The 18,009-nt window shown below is 47.4% G+C and overlaps 1 protein-coding gene across 1 annotated transcript in view; it reads right to left on the reverse strand.

Annotated features, from left to right (window-relative positions):
* Positions 1-18,009, reverse strand: part of LAMA4 (laminin subunit alpha 4) — a 163,967-nt gene that overhangs the window by 87,118 nt on the left and 58,840 nt on the right. Inside the window, exon 11 of the mRNA XM_088460491.1 lies at positions 12,381-12,492. Within this exon, the coding sequence (XP_088316617.1) occupies positions 12,381-12,492 (112 nt within the window). The remainder of the gene's footprint in view (positions 1-12,380; positions 12,493-18,009) is intronic.

Here is an 18,009-nt window from a genome sequence, read left to right on the forward strand (position 1 = left end):
ATGGATACAGCTCAGAGTGGAAAATCATCCAAACCACAGAAACAGGATGTTGTTGATGCATAAAGAGACATGATAAACTGCAGTGTATCCCAAATTAACTCTTTTTTGTCTTTTTTATTACTTATTATACCTTTAACCACTTAGCTGCCGTGGAGCATGTGAAGCGACCGGAGCCAGAAGTGCTTCATCTGGCAAGGGTGCATCACATGTGACCATGCCAGTCTGCTCTGTCCCCCGGCTTCTGCAAAGGAGACCCCTTCTACACAAGTGCAGAACAAATCTCTTCTGACTCCCCGGACCCCCTGAAGTAATGTGGCGGCATGTGACCAACATCACTGTTGGAATTGTGCCCCAGAATGTTGTGTGAAAGGCACTCTGGGGCGCATGCGCCTAAAGTAAAAGTGCGAGGAGGGGAACATACTGTAGTTCCCCTCTGAGCACAAATAGTTCACCTCTGAGCACAATATGCTTATCTATGAGGGCCTGATTCAGCAGTGCAGATTCCCGCCAGACCTGTTCTGCACATGTGCAGAACAGGTCTGCGAGGCCGCATGCAAACTGGCAGCAGACTGTTAGTGAATGACAGTCTGCTGCCGTTTGTAGGTGGGGAAGGGGTGACGATGCCCTCCGTTTCCCAAAACGGAGGCATGTCGCCGCCGTTGCGGGGGAGGGAAGAAGCCAGGATCTCCGTCAGGTGACTTAGATTTCCTGGCCTCTTCCTGTAAACTGCAGCACCGGCTGCAGGACCCCATGGGTCACCGCAGCCAGCCGATGTTACGCAGATTAAGCGATGCTGCGTTGGACAACGCAGCTCGGTTAAGTAATGCACAGGAGGCGTGATGCCTTCTGCTGCATTACCATATCTGCAAAGAATAGCAATTGCAAAGCTGCCTGTGTGCATACATCATATCTATAGCCTGAGTGCAGCTTTGCAATTATGATCCTTACAAAATCAGGCCCTGAGTGTGCAGATGCAAATGCAGCAGGGGGGACTGATTATCAGTTTCCCCTGCACCATGCGCCACTCCGCTCTGTAACAAGGCAAGGGGGTGGGGCTATCTCTCGGGGGAGGAGGGGGAGGAGGGGGCATATTTTGGCACTTGGGCAGAGGACATTTATGCTGCCCATTAAAATATTTTTTTTTGGCTGAGGGAGATATATAAAAATTTGTTTTATTACATATATAGTGACACATGGGGAGGAAGGGGGGCTAAACTGGGGACCAATTGTCCCTGGGGGTGAGTGTGGGGTCTCTGCTATGGGGACCTATTACTCCTAAGGGGGGTGGGAAGTGACACGGGGGGGGCTATTTTTCATGGGGGTGGGAAGTGAAATTACAATGAGAGCTTATGGACACAGGGGTTGGGGGGGTGCAAAATATCCCCAGATATATATTTTTTGATAAAATATTTAAATATATTTTTAAAAATACTTTTTTAAACTTAATTAAATAATTAATAATAAATTATGTTTAAATGTAATAAATTAAAAGTTAAGTAGTTAAGTATGATGATGGGAATAACATTTTTAGGTTTAGAGGGCCAGAACCCCCCCCTCCACAAGTTTTCTTATTGTTTACTGCAATTGTCTGAATGCCTGCATGTAAATATTCTTCATTTGGGGAGGCAGATAGAGAGATTGGATCACCCAGAAATAACCCCACATGAATATATGTACTGTGGAAAAGCACAGATACTGTAGATACCCAGTAATTTATTTTTGCAAATTACAATTATTTATTTTTATTATTTATTAACAGTAATGTGTATAGAGCAAGAGCACACATATTCTGCCGCAGTTTACAAAGAATATTTTGGCTATTCACATCAGTCCCTGCCCCAGTGGAACTTTCAATCTATGGAGGTGATTCAGCATCGGACGGAATGTCAAAGATGCACGCAGGCAACTTTGCAATTCCGTCCTTGCTAATGTGCAATTGAGACACAACCTGCCATGGTCGAATGTGCAGTAATATGCAATTGTAACACTCCCTGCTGCATTTGAAATCCCAGCACTGCGACTGAGGTCGATTGTCGCGATGGTGGGCGGGGCTGGACCACTAGCCAGCTGAGTAAGCCTCAGCTTACCCAGGCTGGCCTTCCTTGAGAAGGCCAGGAAACTGCATCCGTCGACGCAGTCCCTGGCCATGCCACTCCCGTTTCTGGGAATGCCGGTCGCCCCTACACCGCCCCTTAAATGCCTCTGCCTGTCAGTCAGGCAGAGACATCGGAGGGGCTGCATGCGATCGATTACACAGGACCCATTCAGCACACTCACACAATGAGTCCAGCGCACATATAGATATATACATATTTTTGTCAGAATCCATTTAACCTACCAGTATGCTTTTTAATAGTGGGAGGAAACTGAAGCACCTAGGGGAGAACATACAACCCCCACCCCCCCATAAATATGGAATGTGTTTTATTTCATTCCAGAACATTAGTGCTGTGAGACAGCAGCACTAACCACTACACTGTCCATGCTGCACCAACAGTGTGTGTTTAAGATGGTCCTGTCACTGTGTCATTTTATCATGAGAAATAGTTTGTCCTTTAGGGCCTCCTACACACTTGAAATACAATTAAGTGTTCAATGCATGTTCTTAGTACCTATTATATTTGTTTTAATATTGCTAAGCAACTAAATGATATAAGCATGCTTCCTTACTCTCCCCTACTTCTCTATTGACTCCCAGAAGAGTGGTGTACCCTCCAGCATACTGCCCACTTCCTAGTAAAACGGGAGGGACAGGGGGACAGGAGGATGCAATTTTTGGCAGCATTGCACCTAGGAATGCAGGGCCATGGTGACACAATTTGCCCATCCCACCCTCATCACTGGCGAAATAAATCTTCCCTTCGAGAACTCCAATAGAATAGTTAAAAAAAGTTGTCAAAAGTTGTCAAATATGAATATAAGCAAACGGACCTGTACACAGAAAGGTTAACATGCGTTGAGTCAATTTCAACATTGTCTGCAATCATGAATCTCAACACTTTACACAATACAATGGTGTTTTATGGCAGTGTTCATTAAGTACACGGGGTTTGATTCAGTATGGATCGCTATTGGATCGCAGCTGTATAATCGCAAGAAGTTGTGCTGCGAAAATATGCTAATATTTGCAAACGCTCAGCATCTGTAATACCTCGCAATCCAGTGTATACATCGGTAACATCGGACCTTCACGCACAATTACAGCAGCTCTCAGAAATTGTAAGTCTCGTCGCACACAGTGAGTACTCAAGCTGTGTATGCTGTCACAGTGGCTAATTTATGCACGCCCATGCAACGGCGTACAAACGGACAGGTACCTCTGTGTTTCTCTGACCACTCCCCCTCGCCACCCCCAAACACTGATGTCCCGTCACTTACTCTGCAATGGCTTTTTATGTGTGTGCGTGATCGTAGTGCGATCACAATGCTATCGCTGCGCATATGCACTGCGGTGCATATGCATGCACAGTACGTACAATCGGCAGATCTATGTACACGGTTGCATTGCGATCCATGCTGAATCAGGCCCATAGTACGCTATGCTGCAGTGAAGCTTTGAAAACACACTGTATTAAAAGAGAGGGCAAAGTACAATTTTTTGTCTTTGCTTTTAATAGCCTTTTTTTCAATGCCAGTGTGTAGGAGCACGTAAACATAGAAGACACAGTAACAATGCCAGTGTGTAGGAGCACGTAAACATAGAAGACACAGTAACAATGCCAGTGTGTAGGAGCACGTAAACATTGAAGACACAGTAACAATGCCAGTGTGTAGGAACACGTAAACATAGAAGACACAGTAACAATGCTAGTGTGTAGGAGCACGTAAACATTGAAGACACAGTAACAATGCCAGTGTGTAGGAACACGTAAACATAGAAGACACAGTAACAATGCTAGTGTGTAGGAGCACGTAAACATAGAAGACACAGTAACAATGCCAGTGTGTAGGAACACGTAAACATAGAAGACACAGTAACAATGCTAGTGTGTAGGAGCACGTAAACATAGAAGACACAGTAACAATGCCAGTGTGTCGGAGCACGTAAACATAGAAGACACAGTAACAATGCCAGTGTGTAGGAGCACGTAATTATAGAAGACACAGTAACAATGCCAGTGTGTAGGAGCACGTAAACATAGAAGACACAGTAACAATGCCAGCGTGTAGGAGCACGTAATCATTGAAGACACAGTAACAATGCCAGTGTGTAGGAGCACGTAAACATAGAAGACACAGTAACAATGCCAGTGTGTAGGAGCACGTAAACATAGAAGACACAGTAACAATGCCAGTGTGTAGGAGCACGTAAACATAGAAGACACAGTAACAATGCAGAAAGTTGAGAAGATGCCTGAACTGACAGTTGACCCTGGTTTCCAGATCATGTTCATAGATTAGTGCATTAGAATACCTATTACCAGGTATGAGAAATGTTGCTGCTTTGATGAAAGGAGATAAATGGACGTGTGTGGGTCAGAATCCATAGTGATGTGCCTGAATTTGTGATTGAGAGTGTATAATTTGGGTTTTGTTTGCAGTCAAAGATATTCTAATGAATATGAAGGGTCTAACACAGCACATTTTGACACGTTTAGAGTCTTTTTGTACGGGCTAGGTATGGGATCCCGGCGGTCGGGATGCTGGTGGTCAAAATACAGACAGGGGCATCCTGACAGTCCAAATCCCGACGCCTACAGGTATCTACCCCTACCGCAACCCTGTTTTTTTTTATAAGAGGTACAAACCTGCTTACTATAATACTATAATGGTTTCACAGTCACACAAAATGTTGTATAATGTGTCTGTGAGAATGAATGACGAAATATGAATAGGATTGAGGAGTGTTAAGATTATTAGTTTTTACTGACAGTGTGTTTTGAATGACAGCCTTGTTGCTGGGTAAATTGAGTATTAGTTTGGGTGTGATCAGCTGCTTCCAAGGGCCAGTCATATAGTTTGGGGGAGTGGTTATAGGGGACTATATAGGAGCCTGTGGTCCTTGGGATCAGCCTCTTTGAAAGAAATTTTGAAAGCTAAGTACCAGTGCCCCTGTGCCATAGCCCAAGCAGCTTAGTTTGATCATGCCTCGCCCACGTCGCTCTGCTCCCCCACCCCGTCAGCTAGCTGATTATGCTAGCCCCCTCAGCTTGCCCCCTGCGCGTCCGCGCCCCCCCCTTTCCCCACCTGTGCTGTCCCCACGTCCTCCTTCCCCCCCCACCTCACCTCTGATACTGCCGTCCTCCCCATCGGCTCCCCCTCCTCCCGTGCACGCTGGTGCGGCTGCACCAGCGCATCATGCGGGTCCTGCTACCCCGGCGGAGGTTGTGCACTCGGCAACCTCCCCGGGCCGACTCACTCCCCACGCGGCTCTGGCGGGAGCGTCCGATGGACGCTCCTCGCCGTCCCACAGCAGTCGCGCAGCGACTGGCACTTCCGCTGCGCCAGTGGGGGCGCGAGTGCTCGCGCCTCCCGCTGGTCACTCTGCATCGGACCCGCCGTCGGGAGCGTCCGCTGGACGCTCCTTGCCGGCGCCCATCAGCCACACGTCGGCTGCCGCTTACGCTGCACCGGCGGGGGCGCAAGTGCTCCCGCCTCCCGCTGGTTACTCTGCATTGGGCCCGCCGGCGGTTAGCGTCGCGGGTCACGTGGGGTCATTAGGTTTTGGTCCCCGGGGAGCGGGGGGTCCCGCAGGCCTGGTCTGCACGTCAGGCCCGGCGGCCATCTTAACCCCGGCGGCCATTTTGAGTAGCACCCCTGGGTCTATCAGCCCCATGCTTAGTCAACCTGCCCAATTTTGGCCTAGGCAAGCTGTCCCTTCCACCTATCACAATCCATGGTTCCCCGCCAACAGTGCCCCACCTCCCATTTATAATGCGCCCCCCTTGTCAGTCGGCTCATCCTGGGGTCAGGCTTCATGGAGCTCCGGGGCGGCCCCCCCATTTATCCCTCCACCTCAGTTGTGTCCTCTCCGCCTTTTTATCCCAACTACTCTGGGGCCACTTTTGGACCTTACCCTTTCTCAGGTTTTCATCCGCAGCTTTATTTCCCTTATTTGCCAATTTCGCAGCAAAGCGCATCATCGGCTCCCATGCCGATGCTACCTTCCGCATCTCCTGTCATGTACAGTCAAACCTCCACCCCCTTCACGCTGGTGCCTCCGGCTCGTCTGTTAGCCGCGCCTGCACCCCTTCCGCCTACGCCCGGCATTCCCACCCCCCCCGCGCAGATGGTAGTGACTTCCAGTCCTGTTGTTCACCAGTCTACCCCGGTTGCAGATAATCGGAGGGCGATCGAGGCTCCGTCAAGCGAACCAATCACTGTTGCAGCAGCTGATCCGGTGTGCGCGGAGAAAGGGACGACAGGCGAGTCTTTGGCCACGACGAATGAGCAAGTCGAGGGAGCTGTTCCGGGTCCATCTGGTGCTGGTGAGCATGAGTCTTCTTGTTCGTCTATGTCTGACTCCTCCTCTTCTTCTCATTCTTCTGGTTCCCCTGCGCGCCCGCGTAAAATAGCCAAAATGGTTGCCAGGCGTTTAGCCAAGAAGTCAGTGAGTACAGCTGCACAGGGCGTTAGTGTGGAGCTAGCTACAGTGGCGGCAGGGGCTGATTCAGTGCATTGTGCGAACACCGCCGTTCTTCGCGGCCTGCGAAAGAGTGTGAGGGGGAGAATTCGTAAAGGTAAATTTGTCGACTTCTTTACGCTTACCGAAGATATGAAAAAGGCTTTTGGTCAGGCTAAGAAGGCGGGGGGTATGGGCGAGGAGGCTTTCTGTAGTTTCACCAGTTGGTTGAAGGGCATGCTGGTATTTGCGGCGTGCTATTTGGAGACGCGAGCGGATGAACATGTAAACATAGTGAGATATATTTTTTTAGTGCTAGACATGTTTGTCCGTTCGCGGGCCTTGGCATGGTGGGAATACGACGTGCAATTTAGAAGAAAGCATGATGGCAGCAAGATTATTCCGTTCGGAGCAAAAGACGTAGAGGTGTGGTTAGAGGTGTCGCAGCAGCGTAGGCCCCCTTTGGACGGGATGCATCCTCGCAAGGGTTATGCTAGTGGCAGGACGGGGGCGACGGGAGTTATGAAGGGCAAGTGTTTTGCTTTCAACGACTCCCGGTGTACACGGGGGTCGTCCTGTCGTTTTCGTCACTCCTGTCGTCTCTGCGGGGGGGAACATCCAGCCAAAGATTGCCGTAGAGGGTCTGCTAGTGCCACCCAGGATCGTGAAGGGTCAAAAGGAGCTGGTTAAGGCTCATTCGCCTATTTGTTTAGCTGCACTAGCTCGCTGGTTGGGTCTATATCCTCATAAGGAGGACGCTTCTTTTTTGTTAGAAGGTTTTTCGTTCGGTTTTTCTCTGCCAATAGTGGGTCCTTTATGGGTCCGGTCTCCCCGTAACTTGCGCTCGGCCAGGGACTACCCAGAAGTTGTGCAAGCGAAAGTTAGGGCTGAGGTGCTGCTGGGGAGGATGGAGGGTCCTTTCCCTGTTCCTCCGTTGCAGGATCTTTGTATCTCTCCGGTAGGTGTGGTACCCAAGAAGGCCCCTGGGAAGTTTCGTTTGATCCAACACCTATCATATCCTGATGGGCGTTCGGTGAACGACGCCATTCCTGATAGTTTTTGTAGAGTGAAATATCAAAGTTTTGATGAAGTCTTAGTGCGCAGTTTTGGGCAGGGCGCGCTGCTGGCTAAGTTAGACATTGAGTCAGCCTTCCGTTTATTGCCGTTGCACCCAGACGCTATGCAGTTTATGGGATTCAAACTAGAGTCAGGTTACTTTGTTGACAAATGTTTGCCTATGGGTTGTGCGGTTTCCTGTGCCTATTTTGAGAAATTCAGCTCTTTTCTACACTGGTGTGTTCATGCCGGCACAGGACAAGCGGGCGTGGCACACTATTTAGATGACTTTCTCTTCATAGGTCCAGGGGAGAGCGACGTCTGTGCAGACCTCCTGTTTTCCGCTCAAGCTCTGTTTCGCAGTTTAGGAGTTCCCATTGCGCAAGATAAGACGGAGGGTCCCATTTCCTGTCTGTCGTACTTGGGAATTGAGATAGACACGGTTGCGGGTTGTTGTAGGTTACCAAGCGACAAAGTGGCTAGATTGTTAGAACAGATTGCGGGTTGTTTAGCAGTGGACACGGTAAGATTACGTGGAGTTCAGTCACTGCTGGGTTCCTTTAATTTTGCTTGTCGCATAATTCCCATGGGCAGGGTTTTCTGTAGGAAATTGGAGAGGGCCACTGCTGGGTCGAGACAGCCGCATCATCATATTCGTTTGTCGTCAGAGATTAAGTAAGATCTTCGGGTTTGGACCAAGTTTCTGGTTCAGTTCAATGGCGAACGTATTTGGCCAGCGCCTCCAGTGGCAAATGGGTCATTGCAACTGTATACTGATGCGGCTGGATCATCTGGTTTTGGGGCTTTTTTCAATGGGGAATGGTGCGCTACTGCTTGGCCTTTAGTTTGGCGCGACAAAGGCTTAACTAGTAATTTGTTGCTCTTGGAACTGTTCCCAATTGTCGTTGCTGTGGAACTCTGGTCAGCGCGTCTGAGTAACCGGCATGTAATTTTTTGGTGCGACAATTTGGGGGTGGTGCATGCTATTAACAATCAGCGATCGTCCTCTCCGTTAGTTTTGCGTTTGCTTCGTCATTTAATTTTGCGCTGTTTAGAGGCCAACATACGTTTTAGAGCTCGTCATGTACCGGGTGTTGTTAACGAGATTGCAGACGCATTGTCTCGTTTTCAATTTGAACGTTTTCGGGCGCTTGCACCGTCTGCTTCTGCTGTTGGTTTGACATGCCCCCCGTTTGTGTGGCAGATAATCAGGCCGGCTTAGAGGCTTTGGCGATGCAATCGCTCGCTCCATCAACTCTCCGCAAATACTCGGCCGCATGGCGGGATTGGAGCAGTCACTGCGCGCGCCAAGATTCGGAGGGTAAGTCTCCGAAGGAGTTGCTGTCATCCTTTGTGTGGGAGAGATATCAGCAGGGGAGGTCCAGGGCCTACGTGGCGTCGGCGCTTGCGGGAGTCTCTTTTTTTTGCAAACTAAAAGGTTTGATTGACCCAACCAGGTCTTTTCTTCTTGCTAAGGCTCTAAAAGGTTGGGCTAGGCAAGCTCCTGCTCGCGCCGATTCCCGTCGGCCGGTGGACACCCAGCTTTTGGCAGCATTGCTTAAGGTTATGGAGAAGGTAGCTTCTGATTCGTTTGAGGCTGCTCTTTTTCGTTTAGCTTTTTCTGCTGCGTTTTTTGGAGCTTTCAGGGTTAGCGAATTAGTGGCAGTTAATAGTTTATCTGAGTCCTCCGGGTTGTTGTATAAGGACATTGTTTTTAGAGATGCGGCGGTGCTTTGTAAGCTCCGTCTCTCTAAAACGGATCAGTCAGGTAGGGGTAAATGGGTCACGCTTGCGCAGCAGCAGGATTGCAATATTTGCCCGGTTCATTTAGCATCGCAATACATGTTAGTGCGCCCAGTTGGGGGGATTCAGTGGTTGGTTCATGCGGATGCTAAGCCTCTCACAAAGTTTCAGTTCACTGCGTTATTTAAGCGAAGTTTAATAGAATTGGGTTTAGATCATACAGATTATGGCACCCATTCCTTTCGAATAGGGGCAGCCACTTGTGCAGCGCTTGCAGGGGCATCTCCTTCGGATATTCAAAAGGTGGGGCGTTGGAAGTCAGGGTGTTATAAGAAGTATGTTCGCTGCGACAAGTTGTAGGTGCGCACCCTGCGATAACCCGAAAACGTTGTTTACCTGCCAATCGTTGAACGGTTAGCGTTCAACAATTGGGGGTGTGAGGGGATTTTTTAATTTTCCTCCCGTTAGCCATGATCTGGCCCAATTTGGTTCACGGGTAGGTTTTTGGTTTTTTCTTCTTCACTCGGGTTCCTGTTTCCCCCTTTTTTGGCATCCCTGCTAGTTAGTTGCTCTGTTTTGTTCTAAGTTGTGTCGTTTTGATCCAGGTTGGGTGTGGTTTCTCATGTTAGGGTTTCTTCTTTTGCAGTGTTGACAAAAGAAGACGGGCAGGTGTGGTTGGTTGGCCACTCCTACATTTTTGGGGCGGAAAAACATGTCTCGGGTCGGACTAGTGGCTTGCCAATTGGTAGTCGGAAAGTGCGTTGGATTGGAGTGAGAGGTTTGCGAGTGGACGGTGTTTTGGCACTGATTGTTTCTGCGGTAGCAAAATGGGGAATGCCCGAATGGCTGGTGCTTCACGTTGGTGGCAATGATGTTGGTCAGCTGACAGGCGTGGGTTTAATCGTGAGTCTGCGTGAGATTGTGGATTTGATTCGTACAAAATGGCCATCCATTCAGATGGTGTGGTCAGAGATGACACCCCGCTTGACGTGGAGAGGAGTGCGAAAGTTTGGGGCATTGGAAAGAACACGGAGGAAGGTGAACGTGGCAGTGTCTAAGCATGTCGTGTCGATAGGTGGCTTGGTGGTGCGTCATGGCTTTTTTGAGGGTGATCTTGTACGTTTCTTCCGTCATGATGGCGGGCATTTGAACGGACTGGGTATGAATCTTTTTGTTCAGGATTTGTTTTCGTTTCTTGGTTAGTTCTTTTGGGTGGTGGGCCAGTCTCTATTAGGGCCTGGCTTTGGCGGGAGTACGCTGCAGCTCAGTGGTTTTATGGGACGCAAGATAACTGTGGGAGCACTTGCTCTCGATGTACAAGGCGGATTTGTCCTGCTCCGCACGGGGGGACCCGGGCGTTTTTGCACGAAACGCCTCGGATTGGCCCAGGAGGGAAGTGAGACCCTCACGGTTTAAGTGCGTCTGAAAGGGGGAACGGTTTAGGCGTTCCCTGAGTATTTTGGAGTAAGTTAAAAAGCTAGAACTGAGTCTGCAGCGTCTCTTTGCCACCCTGGTTAGGTTAATTGATTCAATTATAAATAAAAGCTGTGACCTTTTTTAGCCAAGCTATGGTGTCTGTGTCTTTATTTGTAGTTAAGGTTAAGTAAGCTAATCAAGGTTGTATAAGTTTGGAAGTTATAAACGTATGTAATTCTTATGAACATAAAAAGCTTAGACTGTGCCTGTAAATATTTTATGGCTTTTAAAAGACCCCAGAGAGTTCTTCTGAATAGTGAAGCACTTTCATGTGTTTGTCTTATTCCACTGACTATACACTAAAGAAGCCCTATTTATTTTCTGAACAAGGCAATCCACAGCTAGAAGATCTTTAGTTAACCCCACCATGATGTTTCTACAGATCATCAGCCCTCACAAATAGAGCATTAAATAAGATCTGTAACTGGAAACATATCTTATATAGTAAATATGTATCTTTTAAATACTCATTTCTAGCCATTTGGTTTTTACAGAAACATATCACCTGCTTGATACAGGTGCTATCCATTACTCCCTATTATAGAACCTTCGTTTACTGAGGCATTGTGGAAAGAGATGTAATAAATCTGAAACTTTTAAAATAAAACTAAAAACCATTCTTCATTATTTGTTAAATTTTTTATATACAGTCTTGTATATAAATGTAAATGTAAAAACGACTGATCATGCAGGGCTCTGCATGGAATCTTACGGTCCCCATACATTTGTGACGGATCGTCGCAATGTTGAGATCGGATTGGAAACGCCGATCCGCCGGTCGGAAATGCCGACCGACGAACATTGATATTCCGCGATCCATCACAGGATCGGTGAAATTCTACATGTTAAATTTCACCGATCTGCCAATCACAATAATTTTTTGATCGTGCGGCAAATCTGTGAAATCCAACATGTTGGATTTCACCGAGGCGCCGACCCGGCATCTCTGGATCGCTACATCACGGCGATCCATCGCTGATGTATAGGGGCCTTTAGTTGGTTTCAATAAAGACACTTTTGACATTTCTTAATTAGGTGAGAAGAGGTTGGTAGTTTGTAACAGTGAATAAATTCAAAAGTGAAAAATAGACTTTTTTACAACAGGCCCTTATTACTATAGGAGGATGCTGTGCCAGTGCCTATATTATGTGCATTATAATTTATAGTTATAAAAAATCCTATTATCAGGGTTGACACTACCACCAGTGAACCAATGTGGTCTTCTAGGATGGCAAGATTTGAATGGCCTCTGGCAGGACCACTGGGAGATCTGTCTGTCCTCTGTACTAAGTGGCGTGACCAAACGTTTGGGGGCACGGCCACAATCTATTGCAAATTCCGGGGTCTTCTGTACATGCTGCACAGCTGTATACTGGCTTGGCACTGCCCTCCTACCTCTGTGCACCCCTAATTTTTGTCATCCGCTGTACCTAATATATGCTGAGGCAAAATTAACAAAGAAGAGTTGTCACAGAATAACACATCTGCAATACTATAACAAGAAATTTCAGTAACTTTTAACTAATAATATTATTTTGTTTACCTTGGATGCCATCCTGTATATCACTAACTTGTTCTGCAGTCAGTTTAGCACGCCTCATCGTTTCCAATGTTTCTTTGTGTATTTGCTGGCCTTCCATCTCTGCTAAATTTCCCTACATGCAGCCAATGTCAACATAAATTCACAAAGTTACATTCTGTATTGATGCAAAACGCATTACATTCCATCTTAGGGGTAGCTCATTCCACACACAGCTGCACGAAAAAAACACTGATACAGAACAAAGAACAATATATAGTACACGAAAATACTTACATTAAGATACTTCCATGACAAAGCATTATACAGGAAGAAAACAGTCATTGCTTCATGCATTTATGTGTGTTTGGCCTTTTTTATGCATAGGAGTAGGTTTATACATTAGATTAGCTGTGCCATAGGGCTAGGGCTTTGTGCTAACTGAACTAATGTCAAATCTGGAATTAAAGCAATTTCAGATTAATTACATAAAATACATTACTGGGTATTTAAAACATACGAGGATATATTGTAAAGATTCAATAATCACCATGAACAGAATGAGATAGAAAGTTAAATGTGGGAGCCACACACTTCTGCCAGTGTTTCTTGACCTTCTGCAACCCATCATTATAGAAGTCCTGCGATTGCCTGGAGAACCACTGTTCCACTTCCAGAATTACATAATTTGTGTTGTTAAATCGTCTACCGCAAAGTGGCGACTAGGGGAGATGGGGCAAAATTGCATAGCCACACCTGTCTGCTTCCACAGTGGATGCTTTGCCTGGATGTGCAGGTGCATTGTCAGCTAGGAGACGGATGCCTTTGCTGATCCTACCATGGCGTTTTTCTTTCATGGCATCTGGCAATTTCTGCAGAAGGGTGCAGTAATAAGCGCTGGTGATGGTCTGACTCTTTGGAAGGTAATCAGTTAGGATTACGCCACAACAGTCCTAAAAAACGTACAGCATGACCTTCCATGCAGATTTCTGCCCCTTGGCTTTTTTGGGAGAGGGTGAGGTGGAGTGTTTGCACTCCTTGCTCATTTCTTTGGTCTTTGGATCGTACAGGTAGACCCAGGGCCGGCTCTAGCTTGATCTGCTCCCTGTGTGGCGAGGTATCCAGACGCCCTAAATCTCGCGTGGTTGGAAGCTGTGTGCGACCAAAAAGGGGGCGTGGTCATAATTACTATAGGCCACATACCGAATGATGCTATTTGGGGGCGTAATTTCTGGATACTAATAACTTAGCATCCACTATCCTTGCGCTTCACTTAAAGAGGAGTAGAGTAATAGGTGGGTAGTAAAGAATTCCCCCTTTATGCAGCTAGTTCATCTACCAGTACCTGGTACACGCCTCCCATTTAACATTAGGCTGGGGGTGAGCCCAGCACTACGTCAGTAGCTGGGCTGCCCCCAGCTTTCTGCCTGCACTGAATGGATGGCATCGGTGCACAGCTGAGGTGCCTAAAATTCCGACCGCGCGCAGGACACTGCGGGTGGAACAGCGGGCAATGCCCGAAAAATGGGATTATCCCGCTGAAATCGGGAATGGCTGGGAGGGGTGCGCCCTCTATGGGGTGGCCCAACTGTTCGACCGCACTGGTCGAACATGCCTCGAGCCGGCCCTGGGTAGACCCAGCATTCATCCATAGTCAAGTGACGTGCAAATAAATTTTCAACATCCGCTGCGAAAATTCACATCGAGTTTGCTTGTGAAATGGGGTCAGCAAGCAGGGAACCCATCGTGATGACACTTTAGACATGTGCAGTTGCTCATGCATAATCTTCCACTCACTCCCATAACTAAGACCAACTTATTTCATGACCACTTCAATGGTTATTTGTCTGTATTCGAGGCAAGAGCCTCCACTTTCTTCACCGTGTCAAGATCATCCGTGGTTGAGGGTCTCCCAGATTGAGGCTCATCGGAGAGGGACATGTGTCCAGTTTGAAAGTTCCTTTTCCACCTTACAACTGTGTCATATTCTCACCATAAACAGTCACCATTTCATCATGGACTTGGCAGGCGCTATTACCCTTCAAATGGAGGAACTTAATAACATTGCAGGCTTCAGTTTTGTCCATATGCAGGTTACTGACATCTACAAGCTCCAGAAACTAAACAAGTTGACATAAGTAGCTGTAATTTACAACATCATGCACATAAAGATCAATGATTAGGTTGATCAAATTACATCTGGATATCTCAAAACCTTCATGATGGTAATTAGAACTTTATGACACTCCCTTGTATTTTTAGTAAAATTTTATGTTTTAAATAAAATTATATTTTCAAACACTGTGATGTTTTATTTAAAATTATGTTTTCTAAACTGTTCACATATTCTACACATCTCTTGCATTTATATATAATTCAATGTCATGAAATAAAGCACTGTTACAATGGGAATTATTCTACCAGAATCTACTGATAGTGCTGTACAGTATATGCATATCTTAGTATGACTTTTAGTTTATATCCTTGTTGGAATCTCACATAGTGAAGTATTTAGGAAAATATAGGGCCTGATTCAGACCCACTCGCGAGCGGCTGTCCGCTCGCAAGTGGGTCGATGTTCTGCGCTGAGCATGCGCACGACGGAGGGAGCTCCGTCGTGCGCATGCGCCAGACGCGACGAGTGAAGGACTTTCCTTCGCTCGTTGTGTCTGATCAAAGGGGGCGTGCTGTCGATGTTGATTGACAGCACGCCCCCTTTGGTGGGCGTGCCGGGGGCGTGCCTCCCTGACGGGGGCATTCCTAAGGGAACGCCTCCCGTCAGAAGCCGGCCCACTGACATCACTAGTGATGTCAGTGGGAGTGATTTTGGCTCTGATAGAGCCAAAATCACTCCGGGCCTTGCGGTTGAAAACCTCAACCGCAGGCTCCGGCTCGCAGTTTCGATGGTCGCGATGGTCAAGACCATCGCGGCCTTCAAACTGCACGCTCGTATAGGCTGTGGGTGGTGACCCACAGCTATACGAGCGTCCAGGAGGACGCTCCATAGTTATGGAGGACGGCCCTCATTCAGAGCGTGCGCTCTGCTCAGAGCGTACGGCTCTGAATGAGGGCCATAGTGCTGATTAAAGACCAATGTGTAGGGTTGTACTGACCAGCAAATTCTCAATGCAAGAGTTCAGACTGAAAACTGACTTTAGGGGAAGTACCAAGTGCAGCAAGCTAAGTAGCTTTAGCAGTGGGTGTTATCTCTCCCTTTGTCAGAAGGCTTATGCTGGGTACACACTAGACCAGGGGTGGCCAACCAGTCAGAGGCAAAGAGCCAACAAATATCTGTAGTTAAGCTAAAGAGCCGATAGCATGCGTGCGTCCAAGGCGCGCAAGCACAAATGGGGTAGCTACCACACCCCATTTTTGTGTGCAAGCCTTTGGTTTGACACTTGCAGGAGCATGACCTTGTGTCACACCCCCGTTTTTAGTCACGTTGGGGTGAGCCAAGCACATTGAAAATACACAATTTACATAATCTTCCCAATATAATTCTTTCACTGACGTGAAAGAAAAAGCCAGAGCAAAATAGAAAACATTGACAGAGCCACGTTCACATAAAATACACTGAAACAAGACAGATTCACATAAAATATTCTGAAACAAGCCAGATCCCCATAAAATACATTTTAAAAATCACACCCACATAAAATACATGGTAAAATCCAGAACTACATAAAATACATTGAAAAAGCAAGATTCACATAATACACACTTCAGCCCCTCCATGTGTCACTCCAGCCCCCTCCCTTGCCATTCCAGTCCACATTCATGTGTCAATGCAGCCCCCCCATGCCACTGCAGCGGCCCATCATGTGTTACTGCAGCCATCTCCACCCCACCCACCGGAGTTATCTCAAAAGCCCCACTCTGCCCCCATAAGCATGAAATCAGGCAGCAACCCCCAGCTATCAGGCTGCCCCCCCCCACTGGCTCTCAGCCAGTAGTGTCCATTATGCAGTGCTCCCTGTAGATTTGTCCCTTATGCAGTGCCCCTGTATTTGTGCCCCTTATGCAGTGTCCCCTGTATTTGTGCCCCTTATGCAGTGCCCCCTGTAGTTTTAACCCTTATGCAGTGCCCCCTGTAATTGTGCCCCCTGTAGTTTTGTCCCATATGCAGTTCCCCCAGCCCAGTACTTACCTGACCGCTCTGGCTCCGGCTCCCGCTGCCTCTGACTGGATATAACTAGATCCAGCAGGCGCGTGGGGTAGGCTCCTCACATCGCGGGTGACGTCATGACGTCAACCTTGGTTTGCATCACTGGGAACGCTTGCCTCTGAAGCGATCAGAGGCTTCTTTAGCCTCTGACCACTTCAGAGGCTAGCATTCACAGTTACAGTGGGGGAGCCGCATCACATAACCTAAAGAGCCATGGGTCGGCGACCGCTGCACTAGACGATATGTCATCCAATCCGGCGGATCAGAACCAAAAATTGGACACATTGTTTAGTGTGTACCTGCTCGTTAATGATGCGCGCTCCCGCGGGTTGTCAGCCCTCGGTCCTACATGCAGGGCCAACGGGGGATGTTGTTAGTGACGCCAGTCCGTCACTGTCCTGTCTGCATTGGCAAGTGTGTATGCACTTGCTGATGCTGGCTCCCCCGCCTGGTCCCGTCGCTGCAGAGTTTGGGCTGGGTACACATAGTTTAGCGTGTACCCAGCCTAAGACAGAACTCATCATTCAATGGTAGGCTCTGAGTTCAGAGGTGCACACTATTGCAGAAGTGACTTTGTCTTTTGCTGCTGCACAACTACATCTTAATGCTGATGCCGCAGTTGATGGACTTCATACAGAGATGCCCACTGGCTGCGGTACTTATCTGCCGCTGTGCGCATTAAAATGCGACATCAGCAGCACCATCGGTCGCTCCGTCGAACATTGCACCAGCCTTATGGAGTCACAGATTATTCTTCTGACACGCGACACACACGGGTCTGGTTAGTCACCCCGTTACCACCCAGGAATGCCCACTAAAATTGCCTCTCTCTGCTTCCAAATTTGTTCCGCAGCTCTCGTTGGTAACCATCAGGACACCGTCGCAATTCGACTTGGGGACATGCGCAGACTGAAAACATTGGCCACTTGCGCAAAGCATCAACAATTCGTTCACCTCTGAATCAGGCCTCCACTATCACCTTCTTCTCCAGTGCATTAGGAAAAGCTGTGAATATCCCTCACTTTATTTACCAGGCAAACCAGACATAGCTCAATATAAATTGACATTGCTCTCTTAATACAGCGGGTCACACACTGGGGTCTAGGAACTATGAAAGACATGACTTACCGCTGAAGAAAAAAAGACTCAAAACCCAAGAAATTACACCGCATTGCTAAATCAAACCCTCAACATATACTGTACATATTTCTGAAACATATTTCTGAAACACAGTACAGCTGTATTCCTATTATACTGTAGGTTTGTGAGATTTCTCCTAGTATAATAAATATATGGGGTATCCAGAATCATCATAGATATATAAAAGCCATGTGTTTTTATATAACACAGACACATGACAGCTGCAAATGAAAAAAGAGCAACACTTACGTAATGCAAAATGATTTATTTAAATATAAGCAAGCAGTGTGTTTATTAATCTCATAGAATTTTACCAAACTATTCTATGTAAATACAGTCGTAGAGATG

The sequence above is a fragment of the Taudactylus pleione genome, unplaced genomic scaffold, assembly GCF_031769625.1.
Source record: "Taudactylus pleione unplaced genomic scaffold, aTauple2 ptg000046l, whole genome shotgun sequence".
Lineage (NCBI taxonomy): Eukaryota > Metazoa > Chordata > Amphibia > Anura > Myobatrachidae > Taudactylus > Taudactylus pleione.